Genomic DNA, 24201 nt, shown 5'->3' on the forward strand with positions numbered 1-24201 from the left:
ATGATTCGGCTCCACTGAACACTGAAGGAATTCTAACCATGAGAAGTTTCAGCTGGTTGCAGTCTACATTCCTCACCACTAGGTGCTGCTAAAATCCCCCTAAATCGCACACACTGTTCCTTTAAACTAGCAGCTTTGGTCAGGACATTAGGTAATAAATCCTTGAGGAGTTACATGATACCAACTGTATTTTCCTTCTTGCCAGCTACTTTTCAAAAATGTTCTGTAATAAAAGGGAAAGGAATAGGGAGCACACAGGAAGTGTACTTTAGTAAGAGGCAGAGTTGCTGTTGAGCCCAGATAATCCTAAATGACTGCTGTTAAAGGAGGTAAAGGAGGCAAAAATGACACATTCTTCCTCTCCTCGGTAATGTTTCTTTCTCCTCTATTTTGACAAAAGCTGTCAGAAATAAATCCATTTTGAGGGTGTATGTGTGTGAGAGAGAGAGAGGAGAGAGACTTGGACTCTGTGTGTAGCATGCGTATGTAGCTTTTATATTTCTGCAACAAAAAGAGTATAGTTCAAGGGTTTTTGTGTACAGTTTAACTGTGTTTTCTATATCCTTCCAGCTCTCTGATCTTTATGGATGTATCTGGCATGGATTTCCTCGTCCTGTCTCAGCATGAACAGTTAAAAAATATTGCTTGTCCATGTCCAAGGTGCTTCTTTGTCCCATTTTTTTCCCCTTTTTAACTCTCGGCATTCAACTTGAAGCCAAATGAAACAGATGGCCTCATCTTTTTTGTTCACCAAAAACGTCTACATCCTTCTGAAGTATATCAGTTTGATTTATGGTGTATCACACTCTGTGATTCTAGTTTAGGCTACAGCAGGTTTGGTGCCATTTAGGATATAAATTATGAACCTATCCTCAAAATAAGCATTTTTTATGTTGTGTTGTGTTTGCTGTTTTGTTTCCGTAACCTGCAGCAGCAGGTTGTCAGAAGAAATCAGTGAAAGAATTTTTTTTAAAAAAAAGGAGAAAATTGTTGGAATTTTTCATCTGTTGGGTATTTTTCTGATTTAATACAGAGTTTCTTACCCGAATCATCTTGGGTGGCATAAGCTGAGTGCATTGTGTGCGTTTATGAATGGGAGGAAAAAAGTGTTTTGCCATGGACAACAGAAAAATGCACGTACTATGCCTGTTAAAGCAATTATCTCCCTCGTAATGATCCACGCTATAATTAGTCAAATCTAGGTCCAAACATCACAAAGCTGCCTGTCATCAAAGAGGAACAAAACCCGCTTAAGAACGAAGGAATGCAAACAACAAACACTACCTTTCCCATTTTGGAGGATGAGCAAGCATTTTATCTTTAATCTTTGAAAATTATTTTTTAAGTAATTCTTTGAAAAATGGTTTTCACGTGCTATGTGGCTTCTTCTCTTTTATTTGTGTGTTTCTATCCTCTATCTTCTGTCTAAGCTTCTATATGTCTACCTCCCATCTGTACACCATCACCCCCTCATTTTAATTCCTCTTCTCTCGTTGATTTTCTTCCCTTTCTTTTTCCCTTCCGCTATGCTACCATTTACTCTCCCCACTTGTCTGCAGCTCTGTCTCCCATGGTCTCTACCCTTCCTCCCCCGTAGCTGTCTCCACCTAGGCTGTCTATGATACAGTCACCTTGTTAACACTTTGAAGCTGTTAAGATCAGAGAGCTTGACAAGCTGCAGTGAAATGTGGCAGGCCTACTCCTGATTACACAGACTTAAATATAAGACAGCCAATTTGCTCCCACTTTGAAACCCTCAATAAACCAAGGATTCAGTGCAGCCCACGTTCTGATATCTCCACTGGAAATGTAAAATCTCGCTCCACAAACGTCTCAACACTCTATCTTGTTTCATTCTTTCTTTTGGCACATGATTCTGTTAAAAAATGGTGCATTTATTTATGCTTAGAAGCCTGTAAACACTCCAAATTTAATTTCAAAAGCGTGTCAATAGAACCTGTACGTGTTCTGCAGATGTTTTTAGTTTCTGAGAGTAATGTCTTTCCAATGCAGAATTATCACCAACCACTGCTGAGTTTGTTCTTTAGCATACTTTTAATGTACAAACTCAAAAGAGCTGACTGCCAAATAAGAAGGAAACTTTCCCGTCACTGCATGTGAGTCACATGTCACCCCCTTGAGCAGGTTAGCCTACAGTGACAGCTAGACACTTTGTTATGACCCAAAGGTGAACCTGACAGGGCATCAACAACCTCACTCTCCCCTGAGTCACCCTACAGCCCTTCACTGTAAACACTGAGGCAATGCTAACTGCTACTGCTAAGTTGAACTCAAAATCAGATGCTGAATCATAAAAACTCTGATCTACAGTGAAAAGTACACATTGTTAGTGGCTAAATTTAAAGTTAAGGATAAGATTATTTTTTTAATCAGTCTTACTTTAGGTATGTTACTGCTATACTGCCATATTTATGTTTAGAGAGTCTTTGGTTGCTGTAATCATTCTCTCCATACTGTCCATAAAGGTTTCTCTTTGTAATAAAAGTAGACTTAATCCTTTAATTCGTGTAATTGAAACCTTTTGTATAGTTGATTAATTACCAATAATCATGAAATATTCAGATTCAATGAGTTATGCTGTGGGCTAAAATTTAGGCTCAGTTTTTTTTTTGCTAATTGGCACTACTTATTATACCGATTCAGCCATTGCTAATTCCGATTTCTGTTTTAACAGTTGATGTGCAGACAGTTATCACTGGATTACTTTGATGGTGAAGAAAAGGTATAAACATGGTGATTCTCGGGCAAATTATGTTTGTTTGGGAGAATCTTATATCTATGATTTTTAAGTGGATTTGTGAGTTTTTATTTGCAATACATGTAACAAAGATAATGATATCATCAGAAAATGTATGTCACACCCAAAACTATGGGTATCATAGTTTTTTGTGTTCAGATTAGACATAGTTAAGACTCCACAGGAGCAAGGCAGTCGCTATCGAGTAGGGCTGCACCTAACGATTATTTTCATTGTCGACTGATCTGCCAATTATTTCTTTGATTAGTCGACTAATCATTTTATTGAAAAATGTGTTAAAATGTTGAAAAATGTCGGTCTGTCTCTCCCAAACCCCAAAATTATGTCATCTAATGTCTTGTTTCGTACTCATGCCAAAGGGTTTTTGTTCACCGTCATGGGAGAGTGTGTAAAGCTGCCAATATTTGAACGTAAGAAGCTGCAATAAGAGTATTTTGGGGCACTTATAGTACTTTTCTATGAAAAATGACTCAAACCGATTAGTCCACTACTAAAATAGTCACTGATTATTTTAATAGTCAATTAGTCATCAATTAGTCGACTAATCGTTGCAGCCCTACTATCGAGTTAACATTGGGGGGATCCAGATCTACTATCCTTGGTTGCTTGGTGAATGTGTGGCTGGTTAACTGCAGGTGGCTGAGCTACAATAGCGGAAATTACAGTGGGTTGATTGATTAGCATTTACAAATTGGCCAGATTACACTCCATGCAATTACAAACATTTATTAGGAAAATATGATTCATTTCCATATTTACAGTTCCAGCATACAATGCTGTATTGACATTAACATTCTTTTCATGGATGTTCTCACCAAAGACTGTGTAAATAATGTACATAGCTAAAGCGACGTCATCATTGGTTTGTGGACTGCTGTTTTGGAGCCTGAAGTCCAGCATTTCAGTTGTCGCCATTTTGTTTTATTGGGGCCAGAAGTGAATTGAAAGAGGTTGGAGCTGTGGAGGAGCAAGGGCTGGATCTGACTCAAAGACTGTGGTAACGCCACACAGACAGCCTGTCACTCAAGCAGCCCCACCATTAAATATGCGTAACTTTGGGCCTTAATAAAATGTGAACGGATAAGTTATAAAAAAAATCTACAAAGACCAAAACCTTTTTTTTGTTTGAGGCTGTGAACATGTTTATTTGTTTATTTCTGCTGTGACGTTGGGCATTTTAACGTGGGAGTCGGGGGGGATTTACTCTGTTTTTGAGCCAGCCTCAAGTGGCAATTCGATGAACTGCAGTTTTTAGCACTTATGCATTAGCTTAATTTTTTAGCCACTTAAGTTGCTGCTTTGTCCTGATTTAAGTGAAGTGCTAGTATTGGTTAGAAGTGGTTTTGATAAAAAGTTTCCCATCAGCTGATGAAAACATTAACATGCAAAGCTAGAAAATGGAATATGCCCAAGATATACAAGCTGTATACATTTATACATAATAATGACACATGAAGTTAGCAGACCCCAAAGAATCCTTCTTAAAGGTTATGAATAATGTCAAATTTAAGTTGTTTATAGAATTTAAGTAACTATTATGAGCAACATTAAGCTGTAGTACCCGACCAGTACAGCACACAGTGTTTCATGTATTATGTAAAGTACAGAATAATTGTACAATACAGACCAATTCTGAACGCACACCCCTTTGCGTATTTGTAAGAGGATGTGGGCTCCTGCCTTTAAATGTAAATATATTATGTCTGCCAGCATGGAAAAGTAATCCCCCACCGAAAAAATATGTTCTGAGTGAAGACTCTCTCCCTGCAGCCTTGAAAGGTTATAAAATGTTTGTAGTTTCTTCATGGACGAGGATAAGTGGCAGCGGTCAGCTTGAATTCAGGCTTTAAGAATGGATTCCAATTGCAGCCCATTTTCACTCTTGGAGGAAAAAAACCCTACCACAGCGCCCGTTGTAATTTCTTGAACTCCAAACTCTAAACGTCCTGCAGCATAATCCACTCCTCTGATGTCCATTGCTGTGGTCAGTGTGTCAAACACACAGCTGTGTTAGTTGTGTCTTTAGTGAGTGTTTGGTTATCAGAAGGTAGATTTTGGGTGTGGAGTACTGATTTAGCATTTGTGGTGTTTTTGTGGGTCTGCATGTTTTTAGTGTTTATACACTTCTCTGAATACTTGTGATTGAAGCCAATGAAAATCTGACATCACCTCTGGTCAAGCGAAAGGATTTTACCATCCTCATTTTGCTGTATTCATCTGACGACCCAGCTGCATGACCTTAAACACAAAAAAAAAAAAAAAACGTCCCAAAAGATGGATCAAATATTTGACCAGTGGAGCAGTTGTAATTCTTGCTCAGCAGCAGTGGACTCCTCATGTAAATTAGATTTGCACTCCTGGTTATTTTTTTGCTAACAGAGTGACGTCCTGGCTCTGACCTTTAGTTTGCTGAGAACAACTTAGCTAAGCGTAGTGTGTGTGTTTTTCAAGCTGCCAACTTGAATCACTCCAGCGAGGATAGACTGACAGACGGATGGGTATATCCAGCCGGAGGGGGTAGAAATAGCATCATCCCAGCAGAATGATGAACTCACTATGCATGTATGTGTGTTTGTGCGGATGTGAGCAAACACACGCAGCGGATAGGTGTGTGTGTAATGTGTGTGTGGCTGGGTGAGCACATGTACAGTAGGTAGGGACTTACACGCATGGTGCCAGCGTTTGTGCAATTGAATTAACACATGATGACAACATTTCACACACATTCTTGTCTGCAGAATCTAATTTAGAAAAACACAGAGAGGGGAAGAGAGTTTGTCTGGGGGAAACATATCCAGTGGCGCATGACTATGCACACTTTTATTGGATAACTCTCATAGTTTGGACCAATGGAACTTCTTTTATTATAACTGAAATATTGATAGCGCCAAAGTATCCGGTGGTATATTTCCTCTGACTCTTCATGTATTTGTCTCCAGGATGATTCAGAATGGTGGGAAGAGGCAAAAACAGATAGATAAAAAGGGAGGGGAAAATGGATGAGGGAAGCAATATCAAGGCACAGGCTTGCATTATTCCACGGTTTTACGACAAATACTTAATGAAAACCCCCGCGAGGGTGATAGAAGCCTGTATTTAATTAAGCCTTTATAAAATATTAACCAGGGAGGCCAGGGTGATTTCCCCTCATCCCTGGTCTGCTCAGAAGATTGAACCACAGTTACACTGCATAGACAGCTCTGAATTATAATTTCAGATAGAAGGTGAGCGGGAGGGAGAGCAGGTCTTGTGCTCGCTAAAGAGCCAAAGGGGAGGTTGGGATGGGGGACCGATGCTGCGCCTATTGCTGCCGCTGGAATGTCTTCTAATCACATTAGGGGGGAACTATATCTCTGATTTATAAGGGCTCTTTTAAGTTCACTTTTCAGCCCCGGCACCTCTATGTCTCTACCTTTAACAATCTTTGAAATGACTTTGATCTCCTAATTTGGGCGTCACATCCTGTGAAGGGCACAATGTGCAGAAAAGGTGTAAATCATCACTAGAACTGTGGTGTCTTTTTTTTTTTTTTTTTCATGACAACGATGATGGCTGGTCTATAGGGAGCGCTGAGAAAGGCCTTAAGCTGCAATTGCTTTTGGGGGATAAGATAAGGGAATGGATGGAAGGAAGGAATGTATTAATTTCTTTTGGTCACGGGTGATGACCAAATATCATTTTCTGACAACTATCAATTACACAAACCATCAGTATTCACAGAGAGTTGAAACTAAAAAGAAAATTCCATGCAAAATGTTTGAGGTAGTAACCTCAATTTAAAGGTCCACGTACTGTTTTTTTTTTTTTTTTTTTTTTTTCACTTTCAACCACATTTAAGTCTTTATCAGGAGTGGAGCTGGGTGATATGGACAAAAATTTGTATCTCTGTATTTACAGGATGTATTTACATCTGATTTTTGCATTATTTTTTAGTTGAAGAAAATTATGATCTTGCTGATACGGTGGTCAAAAGTTATAAACCAGTCAAAGATGGTGCCAAGATTCTTAGTGATAGGTTTGATATTTGAGTGAAGTGGAACAATAAAGTGATCGACTGCAGTGGACAAGTTATCAGGACCAATTGAAAGACTTTCTGTCTTGTCAAGGTTTAAGTGGTGAAATTCAAGAGACTTCCCATCTGTGGTGGCACCTACTTACGCTAGAGGACTTTAAAAAGACTTGACACTGTCTCACATCTAAAGACAATGACAGTTTTAGTCACACAAGACTAGGGTTTTGTAAAGACTGAGGATTTTGCAGGGTCACTATTTTCAAAGACTACAAGTAGATTCCTTTTGAGGTTATTTCCCATCCTGCTCCTCATACCCCTCAAGAAACACTAGATGAAGGGCATCATATGACAAGAGTGTTACTGTCAATTCGGTATCAGTATAATCTATGAATATAAACTGCGTTTGGGTATAGGGCTGGGTGATATGGATAGAAATCCATATCTCAGTATTTACAGGCTGACTGGCGAAACATGATATATATCGTTTTTTTTTCTACAATGTGGGCAACATGTTTTTAGTTGCAACTCAAAGCCACATTTTAGAAGTCACAAGCACTTTTATAATAAAAACAGACTGTGATCATAATAAAATGCAAAGATGGGGATTTTTGCCCCTGTTTGAAAATATGCAGCTGCACAACATGTGAATGAAAAATGATATAAAATAAGTGTAGGACATGCAACATATAGACCGATGTCGCACTGTAGACTAATTAACAGACAGGTTAAACAGAGGAGCAACTCTGAGTCTCTCTTACTGTACGTTCAAACCAGAAGCTTCCAAAGAGGCAAAGTCTCTTGCGGACGCCCAAGAAGCATGACTGTCAAAAATATTTGTGGCAGCTTTGGTCACTCTAGTTGCTCATCACGTGAATCACTGAACATTCAATCTTCTTGTCAGTTTAAAGGAGCTGCAAAGCAGACTACTGGCTTGAAAGCAGTGTAGTTGCTGCTTGCTGTTGTCCAGTCAGAAAGCTCATAGTTGGCCTACAGAGAGTTATGTTTGGTCAATGAAAACAGAAAACGTATGTCAGCCCATTCAAACCAAGCAAGGAAGACGTGCATGCTACGCCTCAACATTAGCCTGCAATTCTCTCCTCTGTTACTAACATCACACACTTTAAAACTCACCAGACCAACCAACTACCTCCGCTACACCGTCCCAAGCCTCATTATCTTTATTTTGGTCTCTGTAACCGAACAGCAACACATTATAAAAGACTGAGTGGGCGCGAACACAAGTAATAAACTTCTCTGTCCATTGTCGGAACAAGTGTGCTGTAGGAACCAAAGTTACATGGCTTGTTCTCTGGGATCCGCTTCATCGAAGCACGTCAGCATTCTGATTGGTTGCTGCCAAACTACGTCAGAGCTCATTACCATAAAGTTAAACGAGTTTTAACTCCCCTCCAGACCCTTTGGTCACCCAAGACGCGCGGCTGACGACCAGATCACCCAAGTCACCGGGCTCTCATTGTAAATGAATGACTTCCGCCGTTTTGGGAGCTCTGGTCACTGTTGGTGTGAACGTACAGTTAGAATTGCTGGAGAACTTGTGAGCGAGTGAGTGGGGCGGAGCTTTGCAGAGGATTTGAGAGAGGAGAGATGTACACTGGTATGCGTTATGTAATGCAGCTTGACCCTATATCGATATAAACAGTGTTGTGTATATCTATATCTTGCTTGAAAATATAGATATATCGCACATATTGGTCTTATCGCCCAGCCCTAATCAGGAGTGGTGGAATGTATCTAAATACATTTACTCAAGTTCTGTACTTAAGTATAAATTTGAGGTACTTGTACTTTATTTGACTACTTTCCTCTCATGACACTTTATACTTCTACTCCACTACATCTCAGAGGGGAATATTGTTCTTCTTACTACACTACACTACATTTATCTGACAGCTTTAGTCACCAGTTGCTTCACAAATTAAGAGTTTTGCACACAAAACACAAAAAGTTAAATTGAAGATGAGTTTGTTTATCAGCTGACAGAAAATTAAATTTATTGGGTGCTATTTTGACAAGTGTTTTGTTGTTGTTTTTTTCTACAAGGAGATTTCATAGTTTCAGCTTCACAAATGTGAGTAATTGCTGCTTTTCTGTGTTGTTTTTACAAAACAGTTAATCCAGAAAATAATTAGCAGATTAACACATAATGAAAATAATTATTTGTTGCAGTCCTATAAAAAATAGCTCAACATTATTTTTTATAAGAGCACAACAGTCACATTGTCATTTTCCTGATAACACATACTTTTACTTAAGTGCAATTTTTAATGCATGACTTTTATTATTTCTCTATAATTTTTTCTAACAGAATGTTTTTCCAGCGAGGTCTGAGTGCTTTTACTTCATGACTCAGGTGTCATCATGTGTGGTATGTCGGTTATAACAAGTGGTCATGTATTAGCGGAAAATTGTATCCCTGATCTCTCTCCAGCTGTCAGCTGGCTCCTCGTTGTTGACCTTGACCCCTCCTTGTCGATGCTGTGACCGGTTGTTGTCTGGGGTTTGTAAACAGCTTGAGTTGTCTGCTTCAGTATGTTCATGAAATGTAAAAAGGTTTGGAAAAAAACTCATCTTTTTCTCACTACTTCTTAGCCTGCTTTTAAACAGATTTTCATAATGGAAACAAAATCATAGTTGCTGCTGTAACACTTGTTAAGCAGGAAGGAAGACTTTGACAGTGTAGCACACTTCATTATATTAAACAATTTTATTAAACTCAGTATTTGCTTTTAAACCACAATCTGGATACCAGAGATCAGATCCAAGTTCTCCGCTTGCTCAAGCCACAAAGGCATTTTTGGTTAGGGAGACATTTTGATTTTGTTTCCATGATAAAAAACTAAACTGGGCTGGTTTTATGCCTCAAATCACTATTGACTTTTTCATTTGTAACCAACTCCCTTGGTAAAGGAATCATAACCATAAAGAAATAAATCATGCTTTAGTTCCTACAAAAGTAGATATTGTAGTGCAAGAGCAGATATTATAGGAAAAAACACATGAGAATCATTTTCAGCGAACGATCTCAACTTCGGCAAATATGTTTATGACAGTTCTTTATTATCACTACCCAATCTGTATTCACATTTTCAAAGCTTTAAACACAATTTGTGCAACATCTGTCTGTTGTGGATCATACCATTAACATAGTTGTTTTCACAGAAGACGGAGTCAGTTATCACTTTTCTAAAACATTTTGTTGACATACAAGATAAGAACAGTAACATGCATAAGCTCACTGTGGCCTTCAGTGATGCCATGAGACTTTTACTTGGTGTCCCCAGGTGGCACAATGCAAGCCAGCTGTTTGTGAACTGTGGTGTTCCTACTCTTGCAGCTCTACTAAGACAATTGATGCATAAATTCATGTCTCATCTGGACAAGTCCAAGAACACTATTATAGAGGCTTTAACTAGCCCTAAGCAAAGCTGCTTTCAATATACATCTGGACTTCGAAAACATTGGCATAACAGCCTCTATAGGAGCTTTTAAAAGTGTTTGATTGTACTATTGTTTTTTTATTGTATGTTTTTTTGTCTTGTTTTGTGGCTCTATGGACCTGATCTGTGTCTGTAAGTATGTGTATATATATATATATATATATATATATATACACACACACACACACACTATATACAAAAATTCTTGATCTTTCTTGACTTATCTCAAAAGCTTTCAAACAGCATGCCAACAAATTTTCAACAATGAAAACCCAATGTTAAGAACCTTGAATTTAGTATAAAGCCTCAACAACACTAGCTCAAAAGCTAGACTCGAACATTTGCTAAGCATTTTTGAGTGAATGGATCATTTTAACATTGAGAAATAGCTGATAAAAATGATGTAAAATAGACAAACCACAGCTGACTCCAATTTCAATTGCAGACATGCCCAAGTGTTGAAGGTCTTTCAGTGACACAGCATTTACTGTAAAAAGAAGACTTTTGGGGCTGAGTTTATTCAGTGTGGATACAAAACACAGAGCAGCAGAGAGAGAAAATAGAAATAGTATCTTTAGTATAGGTAAATATAAACCTTCATTTTGCCAGGCAAGTCCTGTTGAGAGACCTGAGTACGTAGATACATAAATAATGACATAAAACAACCAATTTAAAAAGTACAATATATCCATCCTTCCATTTTCATCTGCTTATCTGGGGCCAGGTCATGGGGTCAGCAGGTCCCTCTCCCCAGCAGTGCTTTCCAGCTCCTCCTTGGGGACCCCAAGACGTTCTTAGGCCAGATGAGATTAATCCCTCCATTGTGTTCCGGGTCTGCCTCCCACCAGTGGGACACCTGTAATATGAGGCATCCTGATCAGATGCCCTAACCACCTCAACTGATCTCTTTTGACACAAAGGAGCAGTGGCTCTACTCCGAGCTCCCTCTGGATGTCTGAGCTCCTTATCCTTATCTCTAAGGCTGAGCGCAGATACAAGCATAGGATGACTGGGCTCAGCCTTATCTCTAAGGCTGAGCCCAGTCATCCTATGCTTGTATCTGCGATCTCATTCTTTCGGTCATTATCCAGAGCTCATGACCATAGGTGAGGGTTGGGATGTAGATGGACCAGTTAATCGACAGCTTCCAGCTCAGCCCCCTCTTCACTACAGGCTCCGGCACAGCGTCTGCATCACTGCAGAGGCAGCGCCAAACTGCCGATCCATCTCACGCTCCATTCTACCCTCACTCTTGAACAAGACCCAATGAGCAATGAGTCACTTAAAACAAATTAAAAGCAGTCAGAGTCAAAATCAGTCAGGTTTATGACTAGATTTCGGAATTGACTCATTGGAACCAGAGTATCAAGCTTGAGAGTACACTGCAATTGATTCCAGGTGTAAGGTGCAAATAATCTAAAAGCAATCTTTCCCAAATCAGTGGTAGTTCTCAGAATCTGCAGTACTAACCGGTCCTGTGATGTGTGTTATGTGTTACAGCTCTCCACCCAATAAGTGATGTCAAATATGAGGGCAGTTTTTGAGGAAGAAAATGCTGGAGGAACAAATGCTGGTCCCTTCTAATAGAAAGAGAACCCATTTTTTGATAAAGAAAACAATGATGAGCACCATAGCTTGTTAGCAGTTGTAAAAAAGAGCACAATAAAGCTTCCTCTTTATGTCAGTAAAAACAATCTGGGTAGTGTTACTGTACCTTTGAGATGCAATGTATTTGCAAATTAGTATTATATCAACATAATTTCTAGGTAAAAGTGTTGCTGTGGTGTTGCAATACATTTAAGTCAACAATATATCGGACATGCCTCATTTTGTGAACTCATTGTCCTCACATTTATTTTGTGTCAATTTACAGATCCATACAGACTCAGACGAAGGCGAGGGCAACATCAAGTACACTATCTCTGGAGAAGGGGCAGGCTCCATTTTCATCATTGATGAGCTAACAGGAGACATCCATGCCACAGAGAGACTAGACCGAGAAGAGAAGGCTTTTTACACACTTCGGGCTCAGGCCCGGGACAGACTTTCCAACGACCCTCTGGAACCAGAGTCAGAGTTTGTCATCAAGGTCCAGGACATCAACGACAGCGAGCCCAAGTTCTTGGAGGGCCCCTACATCGGCAGTGTGGCAGAGCTGTCACCCATAGGTAAGTGAAGTTAGACAGGGATTGTCTGGAAAGCTGTTTCAAGCTCTTGAGCTCAGGGTGGCCCCAAAGGTGCACTTACTGAGACAACGTCGCAGTGGCTGGTGTTGTTTTCACCCTAAGAGTGTGTGTGTGTGTGTGTGTGTGTGTGTGTGTGTGTGTGTGTGTGTGTGTGTGATCATGACAAAATGTGGTGCTGGTGACATTTATGGTGGTGGGAACTACCACAGACTGTGGACAGGAGTTGAGAACACAATGGAGGCCAAGTTTGAAGATGGGTGTGGACCAGGCAAGGGTGCTGAAAGAGGCAGGGTTGGATGTAGGAAAGGGGCCACTGACCCCCTACCTTACACCCCTGGCCCAGAGTCTTTTCAATGGTTCAGTGTGCAGGATTTAGGGGGATATATTAGCAGAAGTGGAATACAATATGTATGTTTTCTTTACTGTATAATCACCTGACAATGAGAATTGTTGTGTTTTTGTTACCTTAGAATGAGCCGTTTATATCTACATAAGGAGCAGGTCCTCTTCCATGGAGTCCGCCATGTTGCGCCAAACACTGGCTCTAGATACGTTTCACATCAGCCGCTGTAGTTAAAAGGCCCTCAGCAAAAAGAGCACTGAGAAAACACTGTCTTTTTAATGTGAAACTGCTTTTTTTAGTGGTTTTAGTAGTGGTCCGTTTGTTTCGGAGAGGAGGAGATCTCTATGGATAATTTGGCTCACAGTGAAATCCTCCTGAATGTCTGGATCGAAAATAAGGTGAGCATACAGGACCACGCCACAACAATAGGTCGTTTAAATGTGTAATTGTAATTCAGGAGGTGTTAGTTGTTGAGGACTGGTGAATGGATGGAAATGGGGGCTGGAGGTGGAAGAGGGATGTCTTCTGTTAGGTTGATCTGGGAGGATGTACTGGAGATCAGGCAGAGGAAGACTCAGTGTGTGGGTCCTGTCTCAGGCGTTTTTCTGCCCGAGCTGATTACAGGCCCCCCAGATGGTACCTAGAATGAGACATGGGAGGGGTTTGCGCCAGACTGAATAAGAAGAGATGAGGGGAGATGGGAAGAGAGGATGAAGGAATGTTGGTAGGGAGGATGATGTATGAAGGGAAGGGAAAGGAAAGGGAGGGTGGGTCAAGAAATCTGAGACTAACAGAGCAGGATGGGTTGACTAGGTATAGGTAGGCTTGGCAGATAATCAGAGGTGTGGTTGAGGCATGGCTCTGCTCCCCTGCCTAAGTTAACAAATTAAAAAACTGCTTTATTCAGTGTTTAAATCACCTTGTCAGTTTGTTTTGAAGAGGAGGAGACCTCTGCAGATAGTTCAGCTCCTGGTTAAAACCCCCTGAGCGATGAACACTGGAGGAATTCCAACCAGGAGAAGTTTAAGCTGGTTGCAATCCGCAGTCCTCACCGCCAGATGCCACCAAATCCCCCTAAATCTTACACTCTGTTCCTTTAAGTCGGGGTCTATCTGTTGCCCCTGGAGTTATCCCATTGCAACATGGTTTCAAGTATTACAGCTATTTTCGTTCTGCATAACCAGGGTTTGTAACATAATGCTTTGTCCTGGGCTCAGGGGAAGCTAGAAAATGCCAAGAGGAGCAGAATGCTAAAATTCTCTTCCATTGTGGAGATGGAGAAAAAAAGCAGACAGGAGATGTTAGATGAAAATAGATGTGGAGTCAGTGAATTCACTGTCGATGAGGGGGAAGTATAATGGTGACATGGACATTTGAGGAGGATCCCCACATGGACTCTGTCAGAGCTGTTATGTGTAGGTAGGAATTATATGGAAAACGAAGGAGACGTGCAGGCGTATAAAGAACCGAGAGGCAAATTGCATTACTCCCAGACGAGCTTTGTGGCTGTGTTCTGACACACTGTTATGAGGCAAATGATGAAGAGGGGAATAAGGGTGAAAGAGGTGCAGAGGAAAGGTGCTTCAGAGGAGCTGATAATGGTGAGGGTGTACCATATTTTCATGGAGGCTTTTGACACGGAAACCACAAAGCTTTGAATCTTGACAAATACAGTTTTATTGTGAGCAGCAGTATTAGCAGCACCCCATGGCTTCTTAAGGTTCTCAGCCAAATGGAAAAGACAGGTGAACCAGGGTGTCAGGGGTTTCATTAGCATGGTATTAATGTCAAAGACATCACTGATGTTTAATAAACAACACATGTGTGTGATACCGGGTCATGCAAGTCTGTGTGTGTGTGTATGTGTGTGTGTGTGTGTGTGTGTGTGTGTGTGATAATGCATATGCAGTGGAGGTGGCGGTGCTTCTTGTTTGAGTGACTCCAGGAGTGGTGCAGAATGGAATGGCTCTTCCCTGTTCAAGCCTGATTGGAATTAATTCCTGCTTCCTCAGCATGATCCAAACCATGGGCATTTCTGCCTACAGTGCTCTCTAAAACTGAATGAGGTGTGTGTGTGTGTGTGTGTGTGTGTGTGTGTGTGTGTGCATGTGTGTGTGAGTGCGAGTGGGAGGGAGAGGCAGAGAGAGAGAGAGAGAGAGAGAGAGAGAGAGAGAGGGAGAGAGAGTGAGGGACAGAGCTATTGAAGGGTAAATAGGGGAGCGATAAATAGAAAAGAAATAATGCAGAGTTTTAGAAAAAGATTCCAAACCTCAGGAAGCAAGAGAGCTATTATCTCCTTGAGAAAGAGAGAAATGGAGTCACGGAGACCACGCTTAGTTAATGTTAGTTAATGCAATCTTAATGATCACGACCCCTCCACTTTGGCTGCTCCCCCTTGTTCGACCCTGTCGCACCTCAGTCAAATTACACACTAAATGAGTGTGCGGTTCATGTTTTAAACATCGTTGTGGAGCACTAGCCCTAATGAGGTAACAGCTACTGCTTAGTCAAGCATTCTCCTGCCCTGTCCCTGTTTCTTTTCTTTCCGCTGTTCCCCTGTTGAACATCAGCTAAGGCCAGCAGTATTTTTTTGGCATGTCAATGATAAGGTCACGAGCACAATGACAATAACCGAGGGGAGTGAAGAGAAAATAAAGGTGCCGGACTGACCAGCTTGACTGTCACATGTCACTCACCCGGCTCATGAGCTTTTTCTTTTTTTCTGCACTTTGGCCTCCCATCACAGTGTTTGAAGCATCGCTCAAATAAGAGGAGATTATCAGTGAAAGGAGAAGGCTTGTCATGTTCTGTTTTTCCAACTGCAAACGAATTCCAAAGCAACAAGAATCATCTTACTCCCGAGTGTACCCAAGGCCCGATAAAGCTTTTTCCTTTTTCTTTGCCACAGACCTCTATTGTTGCCCAGAAACTAATACATCACTGAGGCATGCTGTTACACTGGCTAACATGTTCCTTAATTACAATGAGCGTGGGCACTGCAGTTTATTTTTAAGTCAGTTTCACATACAATGTCTTGCTGCCGTGAATACTCACCACAGCTGCAAATGTGTGTTCATCCATGACTAAGAACAAACCCCAACAAATATGCTTTTTTCTCTGATTTGAGTAATATTTGCTACAAAACTGCAACACCTGCTGTTTTATGAAATTATTTAGCTATCTTTTTTGAAAGATTTACAAATGTGGGCTTAGTGCTGTAGACAAGGACGATGAGTCAGAGAATATTGCGAGACAGTGTAAATGTATTGTTGGTTTTAGTCAGTGATAACAGTAGTTTTTCATTGGACTTGTTTGACCCTTTGACACCTGAGCAAATTGGCTTGGTTTCTTTCAAAAACATGGGAGGAAGGGAATGAGCAATGGAAGATGAAATGACTCCCGCAAAAAGCAACAAATTAGTAAAACGAGTAAATTAAAATAGCAAAAAATATTAAAAAAGAAAAGAAAGTTAAATTAAATTAAAATTATAATTCTGTAACAGAATTTTAGATAATGATAACTATATTTATAGTTTTCCCTAGCTTTTTTAAAAACAAGTTTCTAAATCTATAATTTTCTTTTGCATTTGTGAAACATTTCTTATTAAGTTGCTCCTTGCCTTTTTTGCCCATGTTTTTTAAAGTAATTGCACCACTGTGATCAGGGTTCAAAGGTTTGAATACTTGCGAAAGGCGTCTGAAAGCAGCGCAAAAAAAGTGATGTCACTCAGGGTTTTAAAGGGCTAAAGGAGACTTTGCCAATGTTCCACCAGCTTTGTATCTTGACAATATTGGTAGTGTGTTTAAATGAAACGTCCAGATCTATAAATAAATAAAATTGATTGATTGATTGATTGAGATCTCCCTCCCCATCTCTCAGCTCAAATAGTGGATTTTTGCTGGTTCCGGACTTTATCTCAAACAAGAAATTGTACTTCCACATTTTCGTATGCCTGACATCACGACACAAAAACTGGAGAAGCGGATCAAGAGAGAGACTCGTCTTAGAACAAACTCAGATCAGATTGTAAAAGTAGGTAGTACTGATCAAATATAAACCAACATTCTGTTAGTGTATTGCCTATTTCTTGCCTAAAATGTCTTCAGAAACATATTTTAGCGCACTGTTTGGCTGTAACACAAGAATTTGTAAAGAGGAACCAGGCGTCTTACTGTTTCCCTTTATTGTAAAAACATACATAGAAAATACTGAGTTCAAATGGTAAAACTAAGCAGTGCTGATAAAATAGGAACCAAGATTCTGTAACTGTGTTGCAGATTCTCACTAAATGTTTTCAGAAACACATTTTAGTTTATTGTTTATCTGTAAAACAAGAACATTTGTTACCACCAGGCAGCCAGATTGTTGGTGACGATTTTCAGTCATCCAGGTCATGGTAATCTTAAGTGCTTTATTGTGAGACTGGGCTTGCTGGAGTTTCTTGAAGATATTTTACCTCTAATTCCAGAGGCTTCTTCCTTTTTGAGGGGCAGCAGGATTGTTTCCTGAGTCAAAATGGAAAGACTCGCATTCATTGTTCCCATGTGGCGTCGTGCATTTTGTTAGTTGTAGGTTCTGTGCCTCTTGAGTAAATGCTACAGCCCCTTCCTCTGTTTTCTCTGGTCAGATAGCACTGATTTTAAAAGTATTGGCATCTTTCTTCTGCAGAGACAGGCCAGTTTTATATAAAATGGTCATCTTTCCAACAGTGAAGTACTTCTTTAGAGAATCTAAAGAAACACCCGCTGTTTATTTGCTTTTGCATTATGTCCTTTGAGCTGTCTCAACCGCGTCCACAATTTGTTTAATTTCCTTCCCAGCTGCGAGCAGCTCCTCTGTTCCCTTTGTGCGTCACATTGTCCGATAATAGCGTCCGTTAACGCCGCAGAAGCAACAACTTTAATAGTGTGGACTCAGTTTGGTCACTTTCTCTGTATGAGTGCACTATATACTCAGAACCTGGTTAGAATCAGTACTTTTTATGTGAGTTGGACGCGGCTCCTGTGATCTGAGGCAGGGTTGCGTTTTATGCCGTGATAGAAGCAGGTTGCGAGCATTAGCCACACCAGTGATATGCTCACTGTGCTGTTTTACGGCCAACCATACAGCAAACTGCTCTGCAAAACGTGAGGCCATAATAGTAAGAAAGTAATCAGTAGTCTGCTGCCTGAGGCATATTCATTTTTACTTATCACTCCTGTCATGTCTCCCAATGCACGTCTTTGTCATAGCGTCACAGACTTCACCCTTTGCCATCTCTCTCTTTTTGCAGCTACCTGACTGTCTGTCTGTCTGTCTGTCTGTCTGTCTGTCTGTGTCTCTCTCTGTTTGCTCAGCATCTGCTGCCGTACCAAAAATAATACTTGTGTACATTGTTGGTTTGTTGGGGTTGGTTAACTCTGAAAAGGAGAAGAGAGGGCAAATAAAATAGGAGCAGCAAAGATGATGATGAAATGTGAGGGCCTGAGCTTTGTGTTGTCCTTTGGAAAATGTGCGGCTAATGAAATTGCAGTCTTAAATCAAATTTGTAGCGCATGGGTGATTGAATGTTGCTTTGAGAACCGTGCATGTCTTTACGTCGCAGCAGTAGAGGGAACATGGATGGAGTCGCTCTGCTAGCTGTGTCCTCTGACTCATGATGATAAAGACTGTGAAAAATTGATTTAATACAGTGTCTTTGTAGAGGACATCCTGGACTGAGCACAACCCAAATGAAACCGACTAGAAGATGTGGCTTTGGGATTTCTTGTATTAATTATATCCCAAATAAATGTGTTGTATTTCTTTATTATACAGATTCCAAATCTGTGCTATGTAGTTTAGTCGGAGCAAACTGAGACAACAGTGTGGCCTACAGGTAAAGAGCTTCACTGACAAATGACAGTTCGCTGGCTCACTCATCCCCACCAAGGAGGGGGTATTTTTAGGTAGTATAGCTGAGAGAATAAAACACACAAATGCTGAACAAATGACTTCACCAAGACTTATTCTTATTCAGTAGATATCAGAATAGTTTTGTGGGATTGGTGTGTGACTTGCATAGTTTCCAAAGCTTCTCCAACAGTGTACAGTGATAGGAATACACTAACAAGCAGGACAGTGGATCAGTGTTTAGCACCACAGCTAAAAGGCCCAAGGTTCAAGCTTGAGCAAGGCTAACTGGGGCCTTCTGCAAATACTCTCTGGAGTTAGCATTTTCTCCCAGTAGTCAATCTGTAATCTACTGGCCAACTGTGTTTCCTTGCATCGCTCCCAGTGCATGCATGATTAGCAGGCTGAGGAAAAAATGGATACAGCTGTTGTCTGGTCAAAGAAACACATTTAAAATATAAAAGTAACGCACACCAAGAATTATAATGAGGTGCTGATCACTAGCAACAGACTTGATTGTAGAAATGTAAATGTAAATCTGTTATTTACTTCAATACTTGCCCTTCTGGTAAGCTGTATGTTGGAAAGACCATGAGCATTAAAAACTTGCTGAACACAGAAGTACTAGTAGATGCATCAACATGCCAGTAGCAGCTCATTCTGTTGAATTTAATCATCCCTGTTCCTCTTTAAGTTACATTGAGATTGAAGAGGTAACCCTCCCCCCAAGAGGAGTTAATTTGGATGTGTTACTTTCGAGGAGAGAACACTATTGGATCCACCATCGGAGAACCCTGTAACCCCATGAACTGAATTTAGATTATGATTTGAAATGTTTTCTGTGATGTATATCTGATTGTTTGATATATAATGAAAGTTGTTTATTTAGAGCTGATGCATTAACTTTTGGTATCTATCTATCACTTTTGTATTTAACCATTGTTGAATATGGTGAATTCAAAAAATGTATATTATACTGAAATGTGGTAGAATATGTTGTGGTTGTTGTCATTTGTATTGATGACATGCGATTGGCTGTAGCTCCTGACAACATTTTGGTGTAAAGGTATTGATTCATTGAGGGCCTCAGTGTAGTTTTTTGCTCAATCTAATGCTGTGGCATGATTATCTAACCACTGTCAGCTGTGTGACAAAGGTGTGACCCATATAACAGATCAGTGTACCTGTGTCTCAATATGCTCGTTGATCTTGAAGAAGGCTCAAAGGCTGAAACATCATCAAAACAAAAGAAATGCATATAGAGCCAGAATGTGCGACACTTGTTTTCTACAATCAAAGAATCACATTTACCTGTGTGAGAAGCTGCATACATTTTACCGACATAGAGGTGCGCTGGAGCAATGAATCCTTCATCTTCCTTTTTTTTTCATTCCTCTTTTTGGTACGGCTGCATGCCCCTGAGCTGAACTTTTGTCTAAATTTATTCTGTAGGTTACCTGCATTTTGAAGGCTTTATGCATATGCACTGCATGCATATGTGTGTGCACCTTATATAAGTAAAGAAAACTGTTCTATCTGATAACAGTAATGCAGTTTTAATTGCTTTGTGTTACTAGTGACATATTTTAGTATGTTTTTCAGGCTTAAAAGAGGTCAAGATGTGTTCTGAAATAAAAAAAACTCTGTCTATTATAGATCTATTTGATTAATGGATGCTCACTTAAAAATCAACAGGTCAGCTCCCTCTTTATGGCTCACCAGCCTCTGTATTTTCTGAACAATAATAATAAAAAAAAACAGACTCAGCATCATGTAAATCACCGGCGATGTTAAAAGCTAATGTTGCCTCATGTCCATTTGCGAGGTAATGTTAGGGGTACAGGTCCGTCTATTTAAAACCACCCATCCTTCCATTATAAAACACCTCAAATTCATCTTTGGTAAAAAGCTGTGTGTCATCCTAAAAGTCCCAATAAAATTCACAGAGACCACTTAAAATTGCATAATGTGTTCACATACAAAGAGGGAGATGACCCCCAATGCAGATTCACTGTTTTGCAGAGAAGCTCACAGACACACTGTATGGAACCAGAACAGGCAGCCAGGTAGATAAAGGCTGGAAACAGGGGAAAACAGTTTCTCTTTAAAGGCTTAAAACACATCCTTTCCCCTTAAACCAAGGGTAAGCAACCTGTGGCTCCGGAACCACATGCGGCCCTTTCACCACTCTCCTGTGGCTGCCTGTGGCTTTGACAAAAATTTTAGAGAATTTAGTAACGGCTATTTTCAGCATTTGGATTTTCATTTTTCACTGTTGTAGGCCTGTAAGATTCTTATATTTCCCATTTCGAGGCAATTGAATTGAATGCAGCTGGACTGGACAGGACGGTGGTCGTTGGAGTCGTTAGAGTCACATGAGGCCATTTGTGAACGACCATTGTTTTTGTGACTCTAACGACTCCAACAACCACCGTTGCAGCAGGAGTTTCAACGACCGTCGTTGACACACCATTGGAGCACTAACAAACAAATGACATCACTGGCCTTGTGAAGACCTCCTCAGAGGTTAAATACCTGGGTTTTTCCACATAAGTTTGTCAGACTAGTTCCAGCCTAGTCAGACAAGCATGAACTGATGAAGCCTCTTGGATAAGAGGTGAAACGTCTTCTAAGACAAAACTAAGTCCAGTTGCGTTTGATTCAATTGCCTTGAGATAACTTTGACCTGGATAAATGAGAATATCCACAGGTACATTTCCCATTGTAAAAATGTGTAGCCTATTCACAAACAAAATAAAAAAGCTTTTGCATTTTATTTATTAAACATGTGCCAAACCTCAATAACAATTGCTTGTCTTGGATCTCTGTAGGGAAGCTAGCTATTTCAGATTTTTTTAAAAATTATTGGAGGACAGTAGAGAATTTAACAATGCATGGACAAATTTGTTTGCTTTTACCGCCAACACTGCAAAGTTAAAGTACCAGACAATCATAAATAGCCAACTGTGAAGTAGCCACCTTTTGGTAAAACATAATTATAAAGACTCATTTAGATCTATTAGTAATGTTAGTGGGTGAATTCAGACTTGCTGTTACCTTCATTATAAGGCTTAAATATGGTTTGCGGCTCCAAGCAGATTTTTTGAGAGCTTTTTTGGCCACAAATGGCTCTTTTGATAGTAAAAGTTGCTGACCCTTGCCTTAAACCAACCAACAAAAAGTAGAGAGTAGTGTTACCATAAAGAAGTGTTACCATAGTTGTGTGCATCTTTATGTGTCAGGATATGAAAAGGTGGTGTATGGTATATGAGTCATTTAATGGAGCTGGAGGAGAATAGGTTATTTGATCTCGGCCTGATGGTTTCTTGTAATGACAATGAAGGGTTTTGGAGAAAGAGAGCAACGCTTCATCTGCGTAAAGGCTGATTTTAAGCAACGCACGTGAAGGTGCAGATATCTTCTATGTCTGTGTTTTTTCTTTAAGTAAAATGGAATAATAAATGGATGGCAAGGGTCATTATGGTGCTTCAAGAGAAGAATGGATGTGGTTATACATAGATTGTCAGGGAATATACACAGAGGCCTTCAGGTCCTTGTGTTGTTATAATAGAAAACTAATGTGTGCAGTTGAGAATTCATGTGGTGGTTTAGTGATTTGGGTATTTTGGCTTGTTCTTCTGTGAGATGCAGCAGATAATAGAGCTGAGCTGCTAAATTTGAGTTGTGTTTTGTTAGCTTTAATTTGGCATACAGCATTTGAAAATCACTCCTTATTTCCTGAGGAGACTGAGCAGGTTTCCATACAGATTTTTTTTTGTTTTTACTGTAATACTGGCTATGTTTCCTTTCTCATTTAACTTGATTTTCCTTGTATTTTTCATATTTATTACTGTTCAAAATTTTCAGACCTGAGCCTGTTAGGAATTGAGTTTTCTTATTTATACTATCATTTAATTGAGGTTTGTTTCTCTGTTAATTCTGGGTTTTCTCTGTTGCTTTACTTCTTCCACTAATGCTTTCTAATTATTCAGTTTAAATTCCAAATTAGCTCTCCATTCCTTGTGTTTCTTTGTTTATCAAGTGCGGGATTACTTTTCCTCTCAGAACTTTTTCCCAAAGTAATATGGGGCTTTATTATTTGCTTGCAGCAAAGCTTACGGATGATTGAGAAGTGATTGAGACAGGTGAGATTTCTTTGTAAAATTGCACTCTCAAGACTGCAAAATCCACTTAGCTGAAAATAACACATATTTGTTTAATGATAATTATTAGTGTCTTGTTACCTTAGAGAGTTGTGATTCTGCATGTACATTTAAAGAAACGTGATGGACATTGCTTTTTAGGCACTACAATAAATACGTGTGACGGCAGAATTAAACAGAAATTGGAAAATATTTATTTCCTTTTCTTGTGTTGCCTCAGGCAGTGTGTGTCTCATAGCACTAACAGATATGTGCAAGAGTTTAGGGCTCTGAATTCGCAGTCCTTTCTATATGAACAACAGCTTTTCTGTGGTGTTAACAGTGAATGTTAGTACCACGTAGCTTACATAGGATGACATGCAGGGCTAATGTTTATGTTTTGGAAAGCCTCCTCATTAATATTTGAATTTGATCCATCTCTTTTCCCTCTGGTTTTCCTCAGCTTGGTAAGTGTTTAAATATTGATGTAGCTTTGAGCTAGGCCTCAAGTTTTAAAAACCCAGAGGCTAAAGTAATGTCAAACTGGTGTGCTGCCAGACAATGCTACGTAGTCATATAGTTCGTCATCTTCTACAGCTAAAGAGTTGATATACTGAGTTTTTAGACACTAATATCTAGCACACATACTGCAGAGACATTATTGGCAGTGACACAGTGACACCCCAAGCTAATGTTTATGCTCCACATGCACAGCTAATATTGAAGTAATAAAGACAGGCCTTTTCCAATTTGAAATCAGTATTACGCCGTGTTACAACATGCATACCAAGACATCCATCACTCTGCTTTTCTCTGTCTTTATGTGAGCTGACTGTATAAGAAGCACAGTTTGTTAGATTTGAAACCATTTAGTCACTGAGGCAGATATCCTCTCCCACCACTCAAAGGTCAGGTGACAGCGAGAGAGTCGGGTGGAAATGTGGCTAAGAGGGGCAGCTCTTGATGGTGGAATCACAACAGGGTGAAACGTTTCCACAGAGCTAATCCTGTGATTGATGTGGTTCCATTAGAGAGGACCTGAGGACCTCTGAGTGGCAGAGATGTGGCCCGACACGACATCTGCACCATAGCCTCTAACCTCAGGTAACACTGACTGACAATTCTCAGTGTCCAAAGAACAACAGGCAGGCAAATAGCAGTCTGATAACAGACATTAAGCTGACCACTATCCTCAGCTATTATCTGCTAATGATACAAGGCGATGTGGTAGAGAATTACCAAACACAAAGAAAACAGACAGAGTTCAAAGTAGCACAATGGTAGCCTCGGACTGACATTTATCCGATTCTTTATCAAAGGCACAGTCTAGTATATAAAGCCAGGTTAAAGAAATTGACAAACCACAAAGGCCATTAAGCAACAGAGATAGGTTTTAAGATGTCCTGCACT

The 24201-nt window shown here is 40.0% G+C and overlaps 1 protein-coding gene across 2 annotated transcripts in view; it reads left to right on the forward strand.

Annotated features, from left to right (window-relative positions):
• cdh22 (cadherin 22) overlaps positions 1-24201 on the forward strand; it is a 249081-nt gene that overhangs the window by 138704 nt on the left and 86176 nt on the right. For both annotated transcript variants that reach the window (XM_033627226.2, XM_078169868.1), the window contains exon 4: positions 12123-12417. In XM_033627226.2, coding sequence (XP_033483117.2) covers positions 12123-12417 — 295 coding nt within the window. The remainder of the gene's footprint in view (positions 1-12122; positions 12418-24201) is intronic.

Source organism: Epinephelus lanceolatus, chromosome 1, assembly GCF_041903045.1.
Source record: "Epinephelus lanceolatus isolate andai-2023 chromosome 1, ASM4190304v1, whole genome shotgun sequence".
NCBI lineage: Eukaryota > Metazoa > Chordata > Actinopteri > Perciformes > Serranidae > Epinephelus > Epinephelus lanceolatus.